Source organism: Pteropus vampyrus, unplaced genomic scaffold (assembly GCF_000151845.1).
Source record: "Pteropus vampyrus isolate Shadow unplaced genomic scaffold, Pvam_2.0 Scaffold15, whole genome shotgun sequence".
NCBI classification, from domain to species: Eukaryota; Metazoa; Chordata; class Mammalia; order Chiroptera; family Pteropodidae; genus Pteropus; species Pteropus vampyrus.
In genome coordinates this window covers 6,878,941-6,901,267 of record NW_011888796.1, presented here as the reverse complement: position 1 = coordinate 6,901,267, position 22,327 = coordinate 6,878,941, and the positions used below count along the sequence as shown (strand labels likewise).

The 22,327-nt window shown below is 31.9% G+C and overlaps 1 protein-coding gene across 1 annotated transcript in view; it reads left to right on the top strand.

Moving 5' to 3' along the window:
• The window catches only part of MNAT1 (MNAT1, CDK activating kinase assembly factor), a 162,970-nt gene that overhangs the window by 97,856 nt on the left and 42,787 nt on the right, over positions 1-22,327 (top strand). Inside the window, exon 7 of the mRNA XM_011384730.2 lies at positions 2,874-2,995. Within this exon, the coding sequence (XP_011383032.1) occupies positions 2,874-2,995 (122 nt within the window). The remainder of the gene's footprint in view (positions 1-2,873; positions 2,996-22,327) is intronic.

The following is a 22,327-nucleotide window of genomic DNA, read 5'->3' as shown; positions in this document are numbered from 1 at the left end:
TAGATGATCTTTTATGTATTCAAACTTGCATAGATTTTGGACAGCATAACTTCAGTTACTTGGGCATAACTTCAGTTACTTGGGCATCATTAATGATATTTAGGAAATGATCACTTTTAGTATGTTGTTTCCCACTATACTGACTTAGGAGAGCCTATGGTTTTTTCATTCATTCATTCATTCACTTATTCATTCATTCATTCATTCATTCATTCATTCATTCATTCATTCATTCAATATTAGCTTACCTGGGAAGTATTCCAGCTCTTGAAAATACCCATTTGGTATCATGCAAAATAATCTGCAGTACTGTGTTAGTTGGACTATAATAATATCTATTATTTCACTTCTTACTGTTTTCTTCTTCTTTCTTTCCTTTATTTTTTCTAACCTGAAAATGTGACACTAGTACTGTACTTTTTGCATCTTGTGACAGGAGAATTTAGTACTTGGCAGCTTATAAAGATGACACTTTGGAACAGAGATGTCAGAATGACATTCAAAATATCCCTAGAATGCCGCTCAAAATATCTCATTTAGGCAGGCCTCTTAACCTATGTAATGATCTGTACTCAGATTCATTTCTCAGCAATTGGATTACTGTGAGGTAGTGTAAGATTTAGCTTGACAGTTTCATGTTTATTTAGAAAGGTTGTGAAACACATGAAGGTTAAGGGTTAAAATAATGTTAACAAAGTTTTCCAAATATTTCACTTTTATTCTCTTTTCTCCGTATTATTCCAGTCAAGTAAATCAGAATATTCAAAACACATTTCTAAAAATTGTGGTAAGATAAACATAACATAAATTTTGCTATTTTAATTATTTTTTAATAAGTATACATTTCTTGGCATTAAGTATGTTAAGTGCCTCCATTGCCACTGTCCATCTCTAGAATTTTTTATCTTTTCCAACGAAAACTCTATACCCATTAGAATACTAAAGCCCCTCTTCCCCTGGCTGCCCTAGACTCTGGCAAGCGCTATGCTGCTGTCTCTATGAGTTTTACTACTCTAGTAACTTCATGTAATTGGACTCATACAGTATTTGTTCTTTTGTGACTGGCTTATTTCACTTAGCATAATGTCTTCAGGGTTCATCCATGTTTTAGGATGTGTCAAAATTTTCTTCCTTTTAAAGGCTGAATAATATTCCATTAGGTATAATACCACATTTTGTTTATTCATTCATCCATTGATAGACACATGGGTTGCTTCTGCCTTTTGGCTGTTATGAATAATGCTGCTATGAACATGAGTGTACAAATATCTGTTTAAGTTCCTCCTTTTACTACTTTTGATTATATACCCAGAAGTAGAATTTTTGGCTCATATGGTAAATCTGCAATTTTTTGAGCAATTGCCACCCTGTTTTTCATAGTGGCTATACCATTTTACATTTCTACTAGCAATGCTTAAGAGTTCCTATTTCTGCACATATGCCAACATTTGTTATTTATTGTGTATTTTTTTGTTATCTTTTTATTTGTTTGTTTGTTTATTTGTTTTTGGCTAATACCATTCTAAATAGCCATGAGTATTAAGTGGTTTATCACTGTTTTTATTTGCATTTCCCTAATGACTTGAGATGTTAAGCATCTTTTTATGTGCTTGTTGGCCATTTATTTATCATTAGAGAAATGTCTGTTTAAGTCTTGTGCCTGTGTTTGGCGAAAGACTTTTGAGGTCACAGAGTCAGGGAAGCTATTGATATGTTGGTAAACTAGCTAGGATGATGCTACAAGGGATTAAACTTGTTGAAGAGACAAACCACAAGTCGGATGCAAACATCTTTCATGGTTGTTCCTCGCAGCCTCAATTATACTTTTTCACTTTTTAAAAATTAAATTTATTGGGGTGACATTAGTTAATAAAATTATATAGGTTTGTACTTTATTGCTTTTTAAGTCATAGTTTTTGCTTAAAAATAAGATAACAAATATATATTCAACTTAGTAATTTAGGGGAAAAGTAAAGAAAACTAAGGAGGTAACAATAGGAATAAATTACAAACTAGGAATAAATGGAATTAAGTATAAGAACTGGTTTTTATTTAAAAATTTGGAAATAGAGAAAATGATGAAAACTATAGCAAGAAAAGTTACAGAACTAAAGTTAGAATTGGAAACATAGACTTCATTAAAAAATAGAGATTTTTCAAAATAGAATTCTATCCTGAGATGTATGATAATTATGTAAATCTCAATGTAATGATACTATATGGCTGAGTGGCATTTTATTTTATATACTTGTGATCAAATATGGTCCTTTTATTTTAGTTATCTAGTAGATCTAGTAGTTATTTATTTTTAGAAAAATACCTGGATGCTTCATTCAACCTAGTTTTTAGCATAAAATTTTCTTATTTTTGGTGTGTGTGTGTGTGTGTAAGTAGACATCATTACATACATTTGATAAGGAAGTTTGATTCCATTGTAAAGACTTAAGAGAACGGATATTTATGTGACAGACTTTGTAGAGGATAATTTCATTAGTGTCCTTCCTTAGTGAACGCTGTCAACAAAATACTGATTACCAAAACTGTCAAAGCTGTATTATAAGAAATAGGAAAATATGAGGCTGGATTATGCTTATATATTTGCTGAATTCTACCATTGACATTGAACAGCTATACTCTTTAAGGATAAATTTGAATTTAATGATGGATTTAATTTTTTTCCTTTAATTCACGCCAGTGACTATATGTTAATTACATAATGTGGCTTTCAGTAATGTAATGAATTATATGCATGGAATTGCAAACATAATGGATAATATTTTTAATCTGAGTAATTTATTTCACCTTTAAAATGATTACAAGTAAGTAGTAAATAAAAGTAATATTAAAAGATATTTCCTTCATTTTTCTAACAGGGTCAACATATTTCATTAGCACCTATTCAAAAGCTTGAAGAAGCTCTCTATGAGTATCAGCCACTGCAAATAGAGACATGTGGACCACAAGTTCCTGACTTTGAGATGCTAGGAAGACTTGGGTAAGTGCCCAAAAGAACTTCTCATTGAGGAGCTGATGATTAGGGTTTTTGTTGTGTTGTTTCTATTTTTAACGGACACTTTGACATTATTAGATTTTGCATTTACAGAACTTTATACCCTTTTGTAAAAAAGAATAGTGCTTAATACTAAGTTAATACATTATTTTTTTATGGTCTTATTAGATCTTTTGAGATTGAAATTGGATTGTATTAGCTCCCTTTTAAGGCTGTCTTTGGCAGCAATACTGAAGTAGCTGTTCATTTTCAGCTCATTATATATTTTTTAGAAATTAGGGCTTAATTCGTCAGTAGTGAGCCAGTAAAAATATGAGAGTTGAGCTCCTTGCCATGGAAAAGAGTAGATTTACTCACTGTCTGCTGTCTACAGTGAAACTATATTTATGAGAAATGAGTCACACAATACATTTTATGAAAAGATGTATGTAGGGCTGGCCAGCGGCTCAAAAGCTATTTATATGCATTCATTTTGAAAATGAATATGGGATTATAGCGTTTGTAAGTGATGGAGAGGATCAGTCTTCCTCAGGGGAGGAGGTGGGCATTTTTATACTTGAATAGTACAGACACAGACTTTTTTGGATAGAGCAAATAATATCTTGTTCTTGTGTCTCAATCTGAACTATTGAATAAAAAGATGATCCAGAATTGGTTGTTTCCTAAAAAAGTAAAATAGTGTAAAGATATAATGTGAAAAGAAAATAATGGATATAGTGACATCAAGTAATTAAAAAATAATTTTAAAAAAGACCCCAATAGCAAAAACAAGATATATGAAACAGATAAAATCTATTTGCATGTTCAAAAGCAAAGCCAGTTTTGAACATACCACCTAGTATTTTGATTATGAACATGGAGGCTCCAAGGTAAAATTATTACTAAAATGACAGATAATGTACTTATCTGATCTTTGGCAGATCTTTAAGGTTTTCTTTAGTTCTGAATGTTCATAAAGTCCTACATCCTCCAAGCGCGAAGCCACGGCATGAAGCAAAGCCTAAAACTCCTTTTGAGTTTGAGATAAATTTATCAAATTATTGGCCTAAATGCTAAAACTGAAGCTTCAGGAGACAATCTAGGGTTTTACGACATAAAAAGTTATAAGTGATTTAGACATTGATTTCTTATCTCTTACTGGGTAAACAAGAGCCAGAATTCTATATCTCTAAAATAAATTTTCTTAAAATATTTACTTTTATGTCAGTGAAGACAAAGTATTTAAAATAGTACTCCTACAGGGTTATGAATTTTCTAATAATTTTGTCATCAAAATTACGTTTGAAAGATCATAGAAATGGCCATACATAATAACAGTGCACAAGTAAAATGTATGACAATTAGTACAAAGGATAGGAAGAGAGAAAAAACTGTGCTGTTGTAATGTTCTTACACTGCATGTGAAGTGGTATAATAGTATCTGGAGACAGACTGTGATAAGTTAAAGATGTTTAATAAAAACCCTAGAACAGCTACTAAAAATGTAAAACAAAATGGGATAGTTAGTAAGTCAATATCAGAAAATAATGAGATCATAAGAAATACTCCATTAATAAAAAGAAGGACAGGAAAAGAAGGAGGGGAAAAATAAAGAAATGAGACAATTAGGAAACAAATTGCATGATGGTAGACTTAATCTTAACTATATTAGTAATTACATTAAATGTAAATGTTCTAAACCAACACTATCCAATAAAACTTTCTGAAGTAATAGAAATATTCTTGGTCTGTACTATCCAAGGTAGTAGCCACAGTTACATGTTTCTGCTGAGCACTTGAGTGTGCCTAGTGTAATTGAGGAACTGAATTTTAAATTTTATTCAATTTAATTTAAATAAACACGTATGACTAGTGGCTACCATATTCGATAGTACAGGTCTAAATACTCCAAATAATAGGCTGAGATTCCTAGATTGGATTTAGAAAAGCAGAATTTACTGTATGTTTTCTCTAAGGATCTGGCATTGTCTGTAAAGATATAGCTTCTCTGAACTTCTTGGATCTATAATTCATTGTTTTTATTTTGTAGATATAACTATTATCTCTTCACAGATTTATTCTGCTCCATTTTCTGTTTTTATTCTGAGATTCTGATTTCACATATGTTAGACCTTTTACTATTTTACAGTTCTTCAGTGCTCTATTTTGTGTTTTTTGATCTTTTCTTAAATTTGTGTTTCAGATTTGGATTATTCCTTTTGTCCTTTCCTAAAGTTCAGTTTTTCTTCTGTTTCCTTTCTGCTGATAAATCCATCAAAAGAATTATTTTTGATACTGCAATTTTCATATCTAGCACTTCCATTTCACTCCTTTCTGTAATTTCCATCACTTTACTGAAATTTCCTATGTCTTTATACATGTTATCCACCTTTTTCACTAGATCCTTTAACTCATTAATCATGTCATTTTAAAGTACCTCTTTGATACTTCCAACATCTCTTGATCTGGTTCCGTTGACTATTTTATGTCTTGATGAAAGAGTTGTTTTTCCTGCTTTCTTGTGGGTTTATTGTAAATATCCAATATTGCTTGAATATTGGATATTCTGTGCAACAGAACGGTAGAGATTGAGGTAAGTAATATTTATATCCAGAAATATTTGTCCCTTATTCTGTTAGGCCATTGGTGTTGGGAGTTGAGTATTAAGTCTGCAGTTTGATCTCAGTTTAGGTTTTGTGGTTGCTCTAGTTACCGTCAGTATATCAGAGGCTTCAGATTCTTCCAGTTGTGGTCTCTTGCCACATTGTGACTGGTACGAGGCCTAGAGTGCTGGAAGGATTTTCCCAGTTTTCTTCCTCTGCCCTCAGCTTTCAGCAGGCCCTGCAAGCCCAAGCCACGCAGGAGTTTTCTCTTTATGCCCCTCCCTGATTTTGCTTTTTACTTGGAATAAGTCTTACGGTGGGAGCAAGGGGATTTCTTAGTTCTCCTATTCAAGCTTTAATCTTAGAAGGTCCTCTGTGGTGGAGCCTTGGGTGGTACTCTCAGTGTACCTATCTCTTTCCCAGAGGCAAACAACTTTTGTCTTCTACTTCAGAGTGCAAGTGGGTTTGCTATTCCTCTCCCATCCCCACAGCTGAACTCTGTGTTGTATTCATGGTGATGGGGGTGTCCTGGGTATAAGATAGTGATAGTTTCCTATCCCTCCCCGACCTGTGCTTTGCATTAGTATGTTAGTCTCGGCAAGAGTAGGTGTCCTGCTTTTCCTCAGTGGTTGAAAGTTTTGACTGTGTCAGTTTAGGTTTCAGGAGGGTGACAATAGGTTTTCTACTCCTCCCCCAGTGGCACCCAACCTTTGCCTTTCCCCAGTAGCTGAGTCTTGGCTGTTTTTTTTTTTTTTTTTTTTTTAGTAACAGTTTATTTCCTCTTCTATTTAGTGTTCAGTGATTGCTGATTTTAAAATCTAAACCATTATGGTTTAGATTTTAAAATGTAGGATAAGCTTCCTGTAGATAAGGTATAACAATAGTATGTGTACTTTTTCCAAGTTTTTTATACCTAAAATCTTATTTAAACTTAAATAAAGGGAGCTGGATTGCTTTATTTTGGCGGGAGTTGGGGATCTTTCATTACTAACCATTGACAATTTAGAATTTAGTTCTAGATTTCTAGAAGTAGACTTTTGTCTCAACAAAGACTACATATATTCGTATCCACAAAAGTTAAGAAGGCAAATTGTTCTGATTACAAACAAACAAACAAACAAACAAACAAACATGTATGCATTTCAAGCAATAGACCTTGACTGTGATAGTTTCTTTTAGACATCGGTGGCTAATGAGTGGAGGAATTTCTACATCATCAATAGTGACATCAGAATTGCTAAAGAAACATTGACTTTTGACATAAAACTATCTACCAAAATAGAATGTATCTCATACCTTCTTTCTCTTTACCCTTCTACCTTGAGAAAGGGATTGAATTCTATACAGATAATTTTTGGAGCCGGTCTCTTTAGTAATAGGTTATGACCTAATATTTAAACATTTGCCAAAATAAATCTTAAATAGATTTCTGATACTACTAGTTCATTTTCTATTCTGAAAGCCATATGTTTCCTTTTTTCTTATTCTAGAATACATTTTTACCTACTATAATTTTCAGAAAAATTTAGAGAGAAACTGAAGAAGTTACTCTGTGAAGTTACTTTTCAAAGAATGATTTGGTATCCTCAAAGGTGATGCTTTTAAAGTACAAGGAATATTAACTTCGGTTGACTAAAGGTGTAATTGTTACACATCTGTCCTAACAGTTGTCCACATCTTCGTTAGAAGAGCGAATCTAATAAGTCTTAGTTATCTCTGTACAGTAGGCTCTTCCCCTTCCCCAAGTTCTCTAGCTTCTACTCCTTTCTTTTCTTTTCCTATTACAACAGAATTTCCATTTTGTATTATGTTATTCTACAGAGGGAACGAGTTTAATTTCTCTAGAGGCAAATAGAGAATAAATTAACTACCTCATTTCCATTTTCTTATATCTGCTTTGCAATCTCTATGACATGATGAATTTAAGAGTAGTACACTGGCAGCTTCACTTTAATTGGCGCAAAATTGTGGATGCAGGCACTTTCGAATTAATTTTAATTATATATTTTTGGGAGTGGGTGACATAAGGTCTTGGGAGAATGCCTCCAAAAAAACTACATTTTTGTCCTCAGGTATAACTTTGATAAAGGATGAATCAAAAAGTACATTGCCATGAGATTTTGGGTGGTTTTTAATGATATCTTTTCTAAAGTTAAACTTGAGAAGTAGATGAAGAATAAATGAGATTTTCTCATTTGGGAGAGTATTATGAATATATATTTATAGTTCAAATTGTACTGGCAGTACACTTCTGGTTTGCTCAAGGCAATATGTAAACACGTTTTATTAATTCTGTGCCAATGGGAGCAAGCTTTGGGAAAACTTAACTGCTAATTGAAATTCCCCAGACTGGCTTTAGTGGTTGGTTTAGTAAAGTCTCTTGATTGGCACTGTGAGATTGTCTTTTTAATAATCAACTAGCTTTCTAGTGAATATTTTACTACCTTCTACTCAAAGAAGAATTATTCCCTTAACTGATATACATCTTAAGCATTTATCAACTTTATTCATCAATTTCAGATTATTTAATCAAATATCACTACTGTTTTAAATATATATGTGATTTACTTAATATGAGCTGTTTATTTGTGAGCTTCTTATAGAAATAAGGAAAAACTGTTGTTTTATAAGGTAAAATATGGTCTTTAAGTAAGATGTATATTTTTCAGTTATCCTTATTCATGAATTTAAATGAAGCCATTTGCTACCAAAATTTTAATCATTTCCTGTAGAGCATTTCTGTATGTCTTTTGTGGTAGAGTATGGTAGCCAAATGCACATGTTCATTTCTTTCTCTTCTGCTAACATAACCAATATATTTTGTGCTGTCAATTTAGTATAGCTTTAAAAAATGGATTTAAACTATGATGGTTTAAATCTTGAGTCTTTCCTAACCAGGTAATAGATTATTTAACTATTATTGCATAATTAGTTGTGAAAATTGTGGTAGTAATAATAGTATTAAATCAGTTAACTAGAACCTGTTGATAAGTAAAAATTTCTTGTTTGATCTCCATCAGCACCTATCAATTATTTTTTTTGTGTGGCTACAGACTGCATTGATAAACCCAACTTGCTGAACAAAAGTAACTGATCTGTTACAAATCCATTACCATTATTAACAAAGCAATTAAAAGTGTTCATTCTTGAGGAAATAGGGTAGGGTGTAGTCCCCCCATAATAGAAGATCCGCCTTCATGGTAACATTGGAGATACTTTTCATGACCATTCTTTTGCTCTTAAAAATTGATAAATTGGAACTTTGTATTTTAAAAATTCGAGATGAGATATTAAACATTCTAACAAATTTTTTGTTTTAACATTCTCCTTGTCTCCCTTAAGTCCTTTCTCATTGTTGGAGAAAACTTTCTATTATATCAATCTGGTCATGTCTCTCTATTATTAATATCCTTCAGTAGCTCATCTTTACCTGCATAATCTGACCCCATCTACCTGCCATATATCCTGCCCCTCTCATACTTGGTGTTTCTTAAGAACTTCGTGGTGTCGCTCACGTTTTTGTGCCATTGCATGTGTTGTTTGGTTTCCTTAAGAGGCGCTTTGCCTTTACATTTCTTGCTCAGCTCCCCTAGTAATTTCTTTTCAGCCTTTCTGCCCTGTGCGTGAATTATTGTTTACGTTCCATGTGCCCCTTTCTGTTGGGGTAGTATTGTTTTACTTGTTTCTATGAGGCAGTCATATAGTAAGACTATTAACCTTTGAAATTCCAAAAAATTTGTCTATTACATTATTTATGATGTGAAGTAGTTTTAATCTGAGCCATGTTACTTTAATCTGGTGTCATGTTATTTTTCTATTGTTCTTCTACTTAGGAAGTTCTAAACCAACACTGAACTTTGTGTATATTTATTTATATTATAATTTTTATGTAGCTTCAGTTTTCACATTTAATCACTTAATCCATCTGGAATTTATTTTGTTGCGAGGAGCTATAAAAGAATTTTTATTATCAACATAGTAAATCATTTGGCCCAGAATAATTCATTTAATAATCCCTCTTCTCTCCATTAATGTGTTACATTAATATACCAGGACTTTTTCTCTACTGCCCTTTCTTTTCCATTAATCTGTTTCAGTTTTTCAGCAGTATCACATTATTATTAATATAAATTCATAACGTGTTTTAATATTAAGTCGTTTATTTATTTTCTATTGCTGTATATCAAATTACCACAAATTTAAGCATCTTAAAACAATATCCATTTTTATGTCATTTATTATCAGTGTCTGAGTCAGCAGTCTGGGCACTGGTTACCAGGATCCTCTGCTCTGGTTGCACATGGTTGCAACCAAACTATCAGCAGGTGCTGTGGTTTTATGTAAGCAAAGCTTGGGGATTGCCTTCCAAGCTCATTTATGTTGTTGGTAGAATTAGGTCACTTGCATATGTAGACTTTACAATGGCTTCCATCTTTTTTAATGCTAGCAGGAGAAAATTTCTTTGAATCTTTTCCTTTTTAAGGGCTCCTACCTAATTAAGTATGGTCCACCTAGATAATTTCTCTTTTATTAACTTGCAATCAACCAATTTGACATCTTAATTACATCTGCAAAATGCCTTTTGCTATATATAGTAGTGCCCCCTTATCTGCGGGGTACATGTTTCAAGACCCCCCCAGTGGATACCTGAAATTGTGTATAGTATCGGACCCTATATATACTATGTTTTTCTTAATCATACATGCCTGTGGAAAAGTTTTGTTTATAAATTAGGCATAGTAAGAGTTAACAACAGTAACTGATAATAAGATAGAACAGTTATAACAATATACCCTAATAAAAGTTATGTGAATGTGGTCTTTTTCTCTCAAAATATTGTATTACTATACTCACCCTTCTTCTTGTGATGATGTGAGATAATAAAATGCCAGACTTATTTCTGAATTTGTGTGACCATCCCTTACTTGCAGTAAATGGCTTGATGTCACTCATTTCAGGGGATCTCTTGCTTAAGTCTTTATATAGGGTCCATGCTTTCCAGTGTAACACATTACCTCAGTTGGAACACGTTTTCTTTTCATGTCTTCCACGCACAAATTTAATGCCATTTCCATCTTAACTAAGCACTTATCATGTACTAGGGCGGTGAGTTTTGCAGTTAGGGATGGTACAGCAAAACTATCATGAATTTCTTTTTTTCTTCACAATTTCAGGGATAGAAGATTTGTTTTTTCTGTAGATCTTAGCAGCCTTGGTGTATGATATTTTTTCTTATTAAGTTGAGAAATTTCACCTTTTTACTTAAAGGAAGCACTTTAAAGCTTCTCTTTGGCATATATGAATTAATAGCATCACTACTCTTGCACTTTAGGGATATTATTAAGTAAAATAAGGGTTACTTGAACACAAGCATTGAGATACCATGACAGTTGATCTGATAACCAAGCTTCTGGTGACTAATGGGCGAGTAGCATATATAGCATGGATACCTTGGATAAAGGGATGAATTACATTTTAGGCAGAATGGAGTGAGACAGTGAAAGATTTCATTCAACATGCTACTCAGAACAGCACACAATTTCAAACTTATGAATTATTTATTTCTAAAATTTTCCATTTAATATTTTGGACTGTGGTTGACCCTGGGTAACTGAAGCCACAGAAAGCAAAACTGCAGATAATGGAGGACTACTGGAATATAATATCAGGAGTGAAATCCAGCATACAGGTGGTATGAATCTTGGGGGCCATCTCAGAATTCTGCCTACCATACATGGGACAAATCTTACTGTGCTCCTTACCTTTTTCAAAGTATTCTTTGCATTTTTATACATTTATTCTTCCAAAAAACTGTCCAGAGCAACAAAGCGTTCTATAATTCTTTAAAGTTTTCTGTACATTTGAAAATTTTCAGAATAAAATACTGTGAAACAATGAAACAGATCAAACCAAAACCTGCCAACAACTTAACTAAGACACAGTCATCCCTATAACACCCAAGGAAACAACCAAACACCACTCCTTTTAGGATTTTATTTGGAATTGCTTTAGAATTATAAACTGAGTAGAACAGAATAGGCATTTAAAATTTACTGAGTTTTCATATATCTCACACATTTCTTGGAAATGAATTTTCCTTATATCATAATTGTGATGCTATCGTTATAAAATTTTCACTATGCTTTCTAACTGGTTCTTGCTTAAATATATTTTATTTTGTATCTAGCTGCTTTACTGAGCTCTTATAATTTTAATTGTTCTATTAGATGAATATCTGGGGTTTTATTTGGAAGTCGGTCATCTGAAAAAATGAAATTTTTTTGTTTAAATGTTCTAACTTCAATTTTATATTTTATTGCATTTGGCTAGAACTTCTTGACCTGATGTTACACAGTTCTGGTAATATTTCTGATTATTTTGTGAATGCTTCAAGTGTTTCATCATTAAGTATCGTGTTGGCTCTGTAAGTGATTTTTCTTATATTGAGGAAGTATTTTTTTAAATCACATTGAATGAATTTCTGTTTTTTTTGGTCAAGGTCTTTACCTATTGACTAATTAATTATACGTGGATTGCCTAAGAATGGAGAATAGGTGTTTTGCTTTATGTTTGTTTTGTTTTTGATACTGTCCATTTAAGTTTATATGTTAGTTTTAGAAGAAGTCTCAGGAGCACCAGAAAAATCAAAGAATATGGAAAAATAGAAGTCACAAAAATGATCACAACATGTATGTATATATAATTATTTTACATAATTATACTTTGTTTTAATTATGAGAGTATTACTGAATTAACTTTTTTTTCTTTTGCTGGCCATGACAGCAAAATGTCTTTAGTATCTGTTTTTGTTGGCATTTGAATTAGAAATCAACTCACACATTTAACATGAACCTTTTTGCTTTAAGTCTTAGTCTGGCTCTAGTCTGGTAAGTTTTAAATCTTTTTTATGCAATCATGGAAAAAATATGTTTCTGCTTGAAGCAGTTGTCAAACAAGCTTCTTTCATCGGCAGTCAGACACAGGGCAGCTGAACGAGGCTGTTTAGTCTAGAGTAAATGCTCACGAGATTACAAGGTCACTGAGGAAATGTAATTATGCAGTTGATTCCAGAATAGTCTTTTGTACTAGGGACTTTAAGAGTATTAAATCACAATATTAATAAAATATATATTTCAAAATTAAGCTCGGAAAGAAAAGAAGCACTAAATAAATCAAAGTATTTAGTTTATTAATAAAATTATAACTATAAATTATTACAATGAAATATAGTTTTAATTCAAAATTTTATAGGACCCTAAAAAAGCAAGCTCAATTTATTATTGGAATTTGGTCAATTTCTCCCAAATCGTTATAAAAGTCAGTAAACCCTGTATATCTATGTATAATTGTCTCCATTGGGAAATGAAACCTCATAGTATTTACCTCATGTTAATTGAGAAAACAATTGATTATTTAGTAGTTCCTTTACTTTTCTTATTTTTTTGATTATCAAGCACCTCCTGCATGCCAGTTGCTCTTCTAGGTGCTGAGGAAACAGCAGTGAGCAAAACAGAGAAAACACCTACTGTCATTAAGCTTACATTCTACTGAGGTGAAACCAACAATAAAAATACACGAATGAATCTGTTAGATAATAATTAATACTTCAAAGACGAATACAGCAAGATAAAGGGACATGTAGTGATTGGAGTACGAATGCTATTGTTATGTAGGTAGTGGTGGAATCTTTTGTAGTATGGTATTTGAACAGAAATGAATTAAGCAAAGAAGTTAATCATGTGATATCACAGAGAGAGTCAGAAGGAACTGTAAGTACAAAGCCCTTAAGGCAGGAGTGTATATGAGGAAGAGAAACGAGGTGGGTGAAGCAGAGTGAATTGGGGAATGATAGGAGATGAGGTCAGAGTGGGAGCAAGTTTTTTTTTGTAAGGAGGCAGACTGGGCCCGGTTAGATCATGTAGGGTTTTTTAGATGGTGGTCGAGATTTGGACTTCTACTTTGAAGGAGATGGGTAGTCATAGGAGAATTTTGGACAGAGGTGTGTTACATAACTTACATTTAGAAAGATGTATTTATAAGAGAATTGATGGGTTGAAAGGAAGAAAACTTGTAGCAGTCCTGGTTAAGATGGTAGTGGCTTATACTAAGATGGTAGCAGTGTAGCACTGAGAAAGTAGCCAGATTATAGATATAATTTTGATAGCTGACTAGAGAATTTTTAATGGATTGGATATAGGGGATATGAAAAAGTTGCTCCCAGGATTATATCTGAGCAACAAAGCTGCTGTTTGCTATGATGAAGGAGATGGGGGAGAGGTTCTTTGAGGCAGCATAGTTGTGCCAGTTGCTTTAGGTTCAGTTATTTATCAAATATTATTACTAAAAAATATGTTTCTAAAGAGATGCAAGAGCTGGGAGAAAAAAACTTTTGAGGTACTCCATACAACTCCTCTTTTATGGGAGACTTAAGTGTAATGAGATCACTATAGAGGAAGAAAGAAAAGTCTTGATCTCATAGTCACATCTCTGGTTAGTACAAAACGAAGACTAGATTCTTAGTTTCTTAGGATAATTTTTCTTTGCTCTACCATATGACCTTGCCGTATACAGAGCTTTCAAAATCTAAATGAGCTATATTTTTATTATGCTTTTAGATTATTATAGTTTCAGGAAGTATATTTAAGAACTGTGGATTAAATTATGTAGCAATTTTCCTTATGTTCTCTAAAAAAAAAACAGAAGAAAAGAAGATTGTTCTACTCTAAGCATGAGCCAAATTCTCATTCTCCGTTCTCTGTGGTTTTTTGTTGTTGTTGTTTTTGTAGGGGTGTGTGTGTGTGTGTGTGTGTGTGTGTGTGTGTGTGTGTGTGTAAAATAGGGTTGAGTTGGGCATAGTGACTCATAAACTTTTGGATTGGAGCAAAAGTAAAGGTCACCTGATAACCTGATAGCAGAAGTATAGCCAAGGGTGGGTGGTAGGAATGGTCTGTCTCAGAAGCAGGCAGTATGGGGTTGCATTGTCTGTAGAGAATTTAAAAAATAATAAAACCAATTAAAAGCCACTCTTTTTTATCATCAGGTACTAGCAGTTCTAAACAATGTCCGTTTTCAAATACTCCTTCCTGAAGAAGAAATCTTTTGTTGGTCCACATTCTAAATAATTGCTGTTATTACTTTTGAATTTAATAGTATATATGTGAGCTTCCAATTACACATCTTTTATTTTGTTCTTTAAAAACATTGTATTTGTACGCAGAAGTTCATTCAGAGAACTTCTAGTTTCATAATCTGCCCCAGACTTTACCCCTTCTGCCAACCCCAACCCCTACAAACTCAGCTACATTTAGCTTTATTCAAGAGTAAGTATGTGAGGTTTTAGAATCCTTCCAACTCCTTTGGTAAAATTTCCATTTCCAACTCCCCTGTGGTACTGCATATTCCTGAGTTTCAGTGGTAGTTTAAAGTAATCAGTGATAGCCCAGTGATTGTAAAGATGAAATAGAATGTAAGTTCTTGGAGCATTTATTTATGTGTAAAGCTTTCAACTAGGGGGCACCTAAAAGTTTCCAGAACCAATCTAAGGAAACAGAGACATGAATAGTATTGCAATTTTTGGAATTTATTGTGAAATAGATATTTTATGAAACTCTGTCAAACTCATCATTAAGATATTTCCTAGCAGTTTGGATATCTGTTGCTTCAGGAAAAAAACTTGAAATTAAAATTGACAAAAGAATTCTTGAATTGATTATGAGCAAAGATAAATTTACAAATCTGGATTTATCACCTATTGAATATGTATATGCAAAGAAGATCAATTTTAGTGAATTCATTGACAAATTTGCAGAAATAGAATCTCAGAACATAAACTATAATGTGAGTCCATTATGTACTTATATTTTCCTGTTTTCAAAAATTAAATAATGAGTATTTTAATCTGTTACTTTCCCCCTTTTGTGATGTAAATTTCATTTCACATTGAAAATTGTTTATGGGCACAATTATGTGTACAAAGTTCAGTAAAAGAAAGATCTCACCGTGTACTTCTGCATTGTTATTATTTTTCAGTTTATGATTATTACAGAAAATTTTATTGTATAGAGGAAGAAGTGTGGTAAAAAATGCTCTTTTCTGGCTGTCTAATATACTAGGCGTGCAGCTGCCTGATAAGAGTTGGCCCTGAGGACAGGATCCTGTGTCATAGGTTTCTATAACATCAAAATATCTAGTGAATTTAGTTATAAATATAAATTCTCCATCATATTTGGTCATATTGCTTTTTGAAGAATGTGGAGACTTAGATTTGAAAAAAACAACAATAAAAATATGTAATGGTCAGGATTTAGGTACTACTTAGTTTAAAAGAATTGTGATTATTTAATCTGGAAAACATGGCTATGCTTTTGGGGAGAGCAGAATAAACATGGTTGCTAACCATTTTTTAATTTATGAAGAATTTTTGAAGGGAGTACTGTTTTTGAAAGGAAAATTGCCAGTAAGATGGTAAAATGTAGATTGGATGACCAGCCAAGATTGGCTTTAATGCTGAAATATTTCAGTGTGGTAAATGGTGCTGATTGGTTCTGTATAGCTTTGGTATGTATTTGAGAGTGAGATGCTATTTCAGATAATTTTTCAAAGCCTTTTGCCATTCTTGGATTGTGCATGCCTCAACGTAACTTCATTGACTTTGCCCAGCTTCTCAATGTTAGCTTTTGGTCATACTATTTATCGTATATTTCTAAATAACACAATTATACAGTTGTTCCTTGATTTCTAATTTTAGACCTGTCTCGTGATGTCCTAATATAAGATATGAAGATTTAGCCTTTAGAGACTCCTTCCCTAATCTTATTTCACTTCTCCTATTATCTCTCAACAGAGTTATATTACACTTTTAAAATTGAATCAATACTTTACTAAAAAAAAAAAATTTCTGTGGTAAATATGTAAATATTATTTTCAGCTGAGCCACATGATATACTATGATTGTATTTCTTTAGATTTCTCATGTTGCTTTGCTGATTTTTTTTCCTTCATATTTTTCAGTTGGACATCATCTGTATCTTGCATATTTCATCAAATTCTAAAATCTTACCTTTTCTGAGGCTAATGGATATGAAAACAAAATAGAAACTTACCATTTGTCACCTTTGGCTTTCTTTAACCTCCTTACCCAGTCTAGATAGCGCTTCAGTGCTGTTTTGTTAATAGCATAATGTCTCCTGTCTTCTTGTTTGCCGTGTGTTATTAGCTTTGCTAATTTGTGATAGGTAATATTAGGGTCTGTGGGATTGCTACTTTCTAAATCTTTTAAAAATATTCTGCCAAAGAATGATTAGCTGTCTTTAAATCTAGAGAAAATTCAGTCAACCTTTAGGCTTCTCGCCTTCAGTTTTACCTAAATTTAGAAAGAATTGAAAAAGTTAGGAAAGCAGAAGCAATATTTACTTCATTCTGTTCTCACCCCTCTTTCCCAGAGAAGAGGAAGATTCAATGGCTTAGACTTGCTATTGAGAGACAAGAGTCTTCTTTATTGTAAGATATATTTGGACAGCAAATGGGTCAGCAGCAGGAGGGTATTTCTTTGGTAACTTTTCCATGAAGCTGCCATGTTTTGTTAGGAAGGCTTAGTTGTTACCTTTATCCTCTCATTTGGTTGAAGCTAAAATGTATAACCTGATGATGGCTCTACCGCTTTGATTTTTTTGAGTTTCTTGTCTTGGCAGTTTTTATTTGTTACACATTATCCGGTACCATCTTAATTCTCAACTTACACTTAATGTTTAAAAATGACATATTGAAGAGCTATATTATTATTTCCAGATTGTGAATCATGTTCAACATTAAAAAAAATGGAATAAAATAGAAAATAAACTAGCCAAGGGCATTATACTTAGTAAATGTAAGTATATTTTGTGAAATTCTTATTTTACTAATATTTGTGTATACACATTTGTAACAGGTTTTCATATAAAGTATATATACTAATTATAGTAAAAAAGTTTGAGAAATGCTGCTTTAAAGACAGCACACTGTAGTAGAAATAGTCACTATTCAAATTGTTTTTAAAGTCTAGGAAACATACTTATGAGGTCTAAGGGAAATTATGTATGGGCATAGGTGGACATAGACTCTGATTTTCTTCTATCATAATGCATTATGGACTTTCATGAGTTTCTAACCTTCTTTTAATCAGGAAAAATAGTGGAAAACCACTTTATTAGAAAATTTAATAGAGATTTAAACACAGCACAATCAAATTTTTATTCCATGTTACTCGTTTAGAAGGTATATACACCTAAAATTGACAACATCTTTTGAGTGAAACTAATCACTAATCAGTGGTCATGAATGAACATAGAACATATCCATCTTGTAAATATTGAGTCCAGTTTTCAAATACATCTCTAATAGATTCTAGCTTATCACTACTTCTGGTCTTGCTGGCATTTGTATCATCAAAATGCAAACATCAATAATAAGTTTGAGCTTATTATCTTTTATTATTTTTACATTCGAATTGTCAAAATTAAATGTTTTTGAAAACTTTGATGCCTTATAATTTGGTTGAAGAGAGGAACACCATCTCTTATTATCCTATAATTACAAGTCTCATTTTTAGATTTATTAACACCAGTTAGAATGACCAATCCAATTCATTGTTCATTTCTACATCATCTCCTTTTTTTCAAATACCTTTGTATATGCATCTACCTGCCTGTTGCATTTATTTACTTAAAAACTGTAGCAGGTAAATTATAGTACATAAACATCATAAAAATGTTGACACATATTCTTTTAGCAAAATTGATCAAGTTATTGTCCCATATTATTGTGGAATGAAATCCATCCTGTTTAATGACTGGATGAGAATGTAGTATTTCTTTTCTGTCCTTAAAAATATACACTTGAGTGACTGTAAATTAGTATCAGGGAATCCATTTTTGAGGTGATGTAAGTGTTCTAAAATTGGATTGTGTTGATGGTTGCACAATTCTATAAAATTACTAAAATCCATTGAATTGTATACTTAGAATATATAGAATATATTGGTAACTCACTGGTTTTTGAGTTTGAGAAAATTCATCTAGGATATTGTCATATCCTTTTAAGAGACGATGGAAAAAAGATGCAATAATTTGGGCAATGAAGTAAGAAAACAGAATTGATATAATAGTTGTGATTTATTTAAATATTGTATCATACTTCAGGCGATTTTGATTTCATTATTCTTTTGCTTATATTTTTAGTTTTTTTAGCATTATAGGGAATAATTGAAATAATTCCTAGGATGATTAAACAATAATGTTTCAAGCTATAATATAAATAAGGTCACTAAGATCCCATACTCTATATCTATAGATATACTCTATAGGTATTATCATACCTATATGATAATTTAATTATGGCAATTTAGAATTAATTTTATTCCATTTTTAAATAGCTTTACTGAGTTATAATTGCACACAATAAGCAACACATTTAAAATGCATGGTTTGATGAGCTTTGATATATGTATATAATCATGAAATCATCTCCACAGTCAAGATAATGAATATATATCCATCATCTCCAGAAATTTTCTAGTGTCACTTTGTAATTTCTCCTTTACACCCCACCAAGAAACCATTCATATGCTTTCTGTATATGTAGATCAATTTGCATTTTTCAGAATTTTAGGCTCTTTGGCTGTGACAATTTCTCAGACTTTCCTAAGATCTACCAAAATTTTGATTGGAATTAGTGAATCAATATATCAATTTGAAGTGGATTGGCTCTATTTTATAAGTAGAGTCTTCTGATTCATGAACAAAGTATATTTTTCCTTTTATTTAGGTCTTTATTTCATCAATGTACAGTTTCAGTATACAGGTCCTGCATATATTTTGTCAGATTTATTCCTAAGCATTTTATATTTTAATGTTTTTATAAATGGTTTAATTTTTTTAAATTTATGATTGCTTATTTCTGGAATGAACAGATACAGTTAAATTTTCTATATTGCTCATATAGCCTGCAACCGTGCAAAACTCAGTTCTAGTGATATTTTGTAGAATGTTGGGTGGTTTTTTTTGTGTGTAAATATTCATGTCATCTGTAAATGCTCTTTTGTTAGTAATATAAACATTTAGGATTGTCACAGCCTTCTTATTTATTGGTCTCTTTATCGTTATGAAATGGTCCTCTTTATTCTTGGTAATATTTTTTGCTGTGAAATCTAATTAGTTTGATATTAAAATAGCCATTCCAACTTCCTTTTGATTAGTGTTAACATGGTATAGTATTTATGTTAATATGTAATGAACTTTACTTGTTATTTTAAAATGAATTATAGTTGACCACTGAACAATGTGGTGGTTAGGGACACTGACCCCCAGTGCCTGTCAAAAATTTGTGTACAGCTTTTGACTTCTCCCATACTTAGCTATTTATAGCCTACTATTGATTCGAAAGTTTTACCAATAACATAAACTGTCAATTAACACATTTTTTGTATATGTATTACATTCTGTATTCTTACAATAAAGTAAGCTAGAGAAAAATGTTATTAAGAAAATCATAAGGAAGAGAATATACATTTATAGTATTTATTGAAAAAATTTGTATATAAGTGGACCCACATAGTTCAAACCTGTGTTCTTCAAGGGTCAACTGTAATATTTTCCAATTTTTTAGTTTTAATTTTTAATATAGAAAATACAGGTCGATATAACCCACCTAAACAAAAGCTCTTTTGATTAGAGAGTCTTCGGTAATTTTTAAGAGTTTGAGAATTGCTAAGCTGTTATATATATTTTTTTCATTAGATATGCAGCTTTTGTACTAATCATCTGGCTTTTTTTTGTTCTTTTAAAAATTTTTAAATTTTTTATTTTTCAATTAGAGTTCACATTCAATATTATTTTTATTAGTTTCAGGTGTATAGCAGTTAGACATTTATATAATTTACAAAGTGGATCCCTTGATTAGTACCCACCTGGCAGAATACATAGTTATTAGGATATTATTGACTATATTCCCTATGCTGTACTTCACATCCCCATAACTGTTTTGTAACTACCAATTTGCCCTTCTTAATCCCTTTACCATTTTCACTCAGTCCTCCATCTGGCAACTCCCAAATTCTCTGTATCTATGAATCTGTTTTTTTTTGTTCGTTTATCTTGTTCTTTAGATTCCACATATAAGTGAAATCATATGGTATTTGTCTTTCTCTGACTTATTTCCCTACCATTGCAAATGGTAAGCTTTCATTTTTTATGCCTGAGTAATATTACATTGTATGTACGTACCACATCTTTATCCAGTTATTTATTGATGGACACTTAGGTACTTCCATATCTTTGCTATTGTAAATAGAGCTTCAGTGAACATAGGGGTGCACATGTCTTTTCAACTAATCATCTGTTTTTTCATCCATTTATTCATCAGGTATTCATTAAGTCCAACTTATTTTTAGGAAATAAACATATGTAAGACATAGTTTTGATCATCAAAAAAATCTTAATATAGCATTGAAGGATATGATGGTATGTAAATAAATAGGATCCAATGCAATATGCTCCCATAGTGTCACTGTTAAACCACATAGATCTTAGTGTTAAAGCTCTCTGGTTTCAAATCCAAGCTGCGTTCCTTAGCTAGTGAGAACTTACCCTCCCTGAACCTTACTTTTCTTATTTTAAAGTGGAGATGATAAAAAAATCTATCTCTCAGGATTGTTTTGATTATATGACTTAATTTAAGGCATAGTACTTTTAATACTTAGAAAAATTTAATAAATGTTAACTCTTCTTGTTGTTTTAATAGTAAAGAAGGTTTCATGGAGCAGTGAAGAGACAGAGGTCACATCTGGCTTTAGAGGCAAAGGAAGAGTTCATAGAGGTGGACATTTGTTGAATGAATCTAATTTTGTTTGGCCAAGAATGGGAGCTAGTTAACGTAGACAAAAGGAATGCGTTGTAGTAGTTGGAATTACATACTGCCTCCACTAGATAAAAAATCAGTGTGATTAATGAATGTCACCAGGATGATAAATTACCAGTAGGAAAAAATGTCATTTATTCCTATGTTCATTTATCAAACATGAGATGTAATAACTTCAAACTATTTAAGGTTTATCACATTAACCTTTTAGGGTAGGAATTAGAGAACATACTCAGGAGCTAGACTGCCTGGGCTTGTTTATTGGGTTTTTCATTAACCAGTTTCAATACCTTGGGCATTTTACTCTCTGTGTCTTAGTTTCCTCATTTTCAAAATGCAGATAATACTAGTGCTTATCTCATAGAGTTGTAAGGATTAAATGAGTTAATGATAAACCATTAGAATAATATCTGACACATGGTAAGTACTATGTAAATGTTAGCTATTTGAGTGACACATGCACCACTGGTGTTAACATTTGTTACTGGGAATATTGCTCATATGTAGCGAGTTTTGTAAATATTGAACTTTAGTTCATCTTTGTTGATTAGTTTTGTTTGTTTTCTCATTATGAGATTATCATAATCTCATAATTTCTCATATCATAATCATAATTTATCATTATCAAATTGCATTTTTGGATCACAGTTATTTAATTATGTAGCCTGGGTCATTTAATTGTCCTGCATGAACTATATGAGTTTGACTCTTTTTCAGAATTGTTTTATTTTTAATCTAAGTACTGTTTCTATTTTTATAATTTCTTTATTAAGTGTAGTAATTTTTAAAAGCCTGTTAAGAATAATCCTACCCTGTAGTATTTCTATCCAAATTTATAGACAAA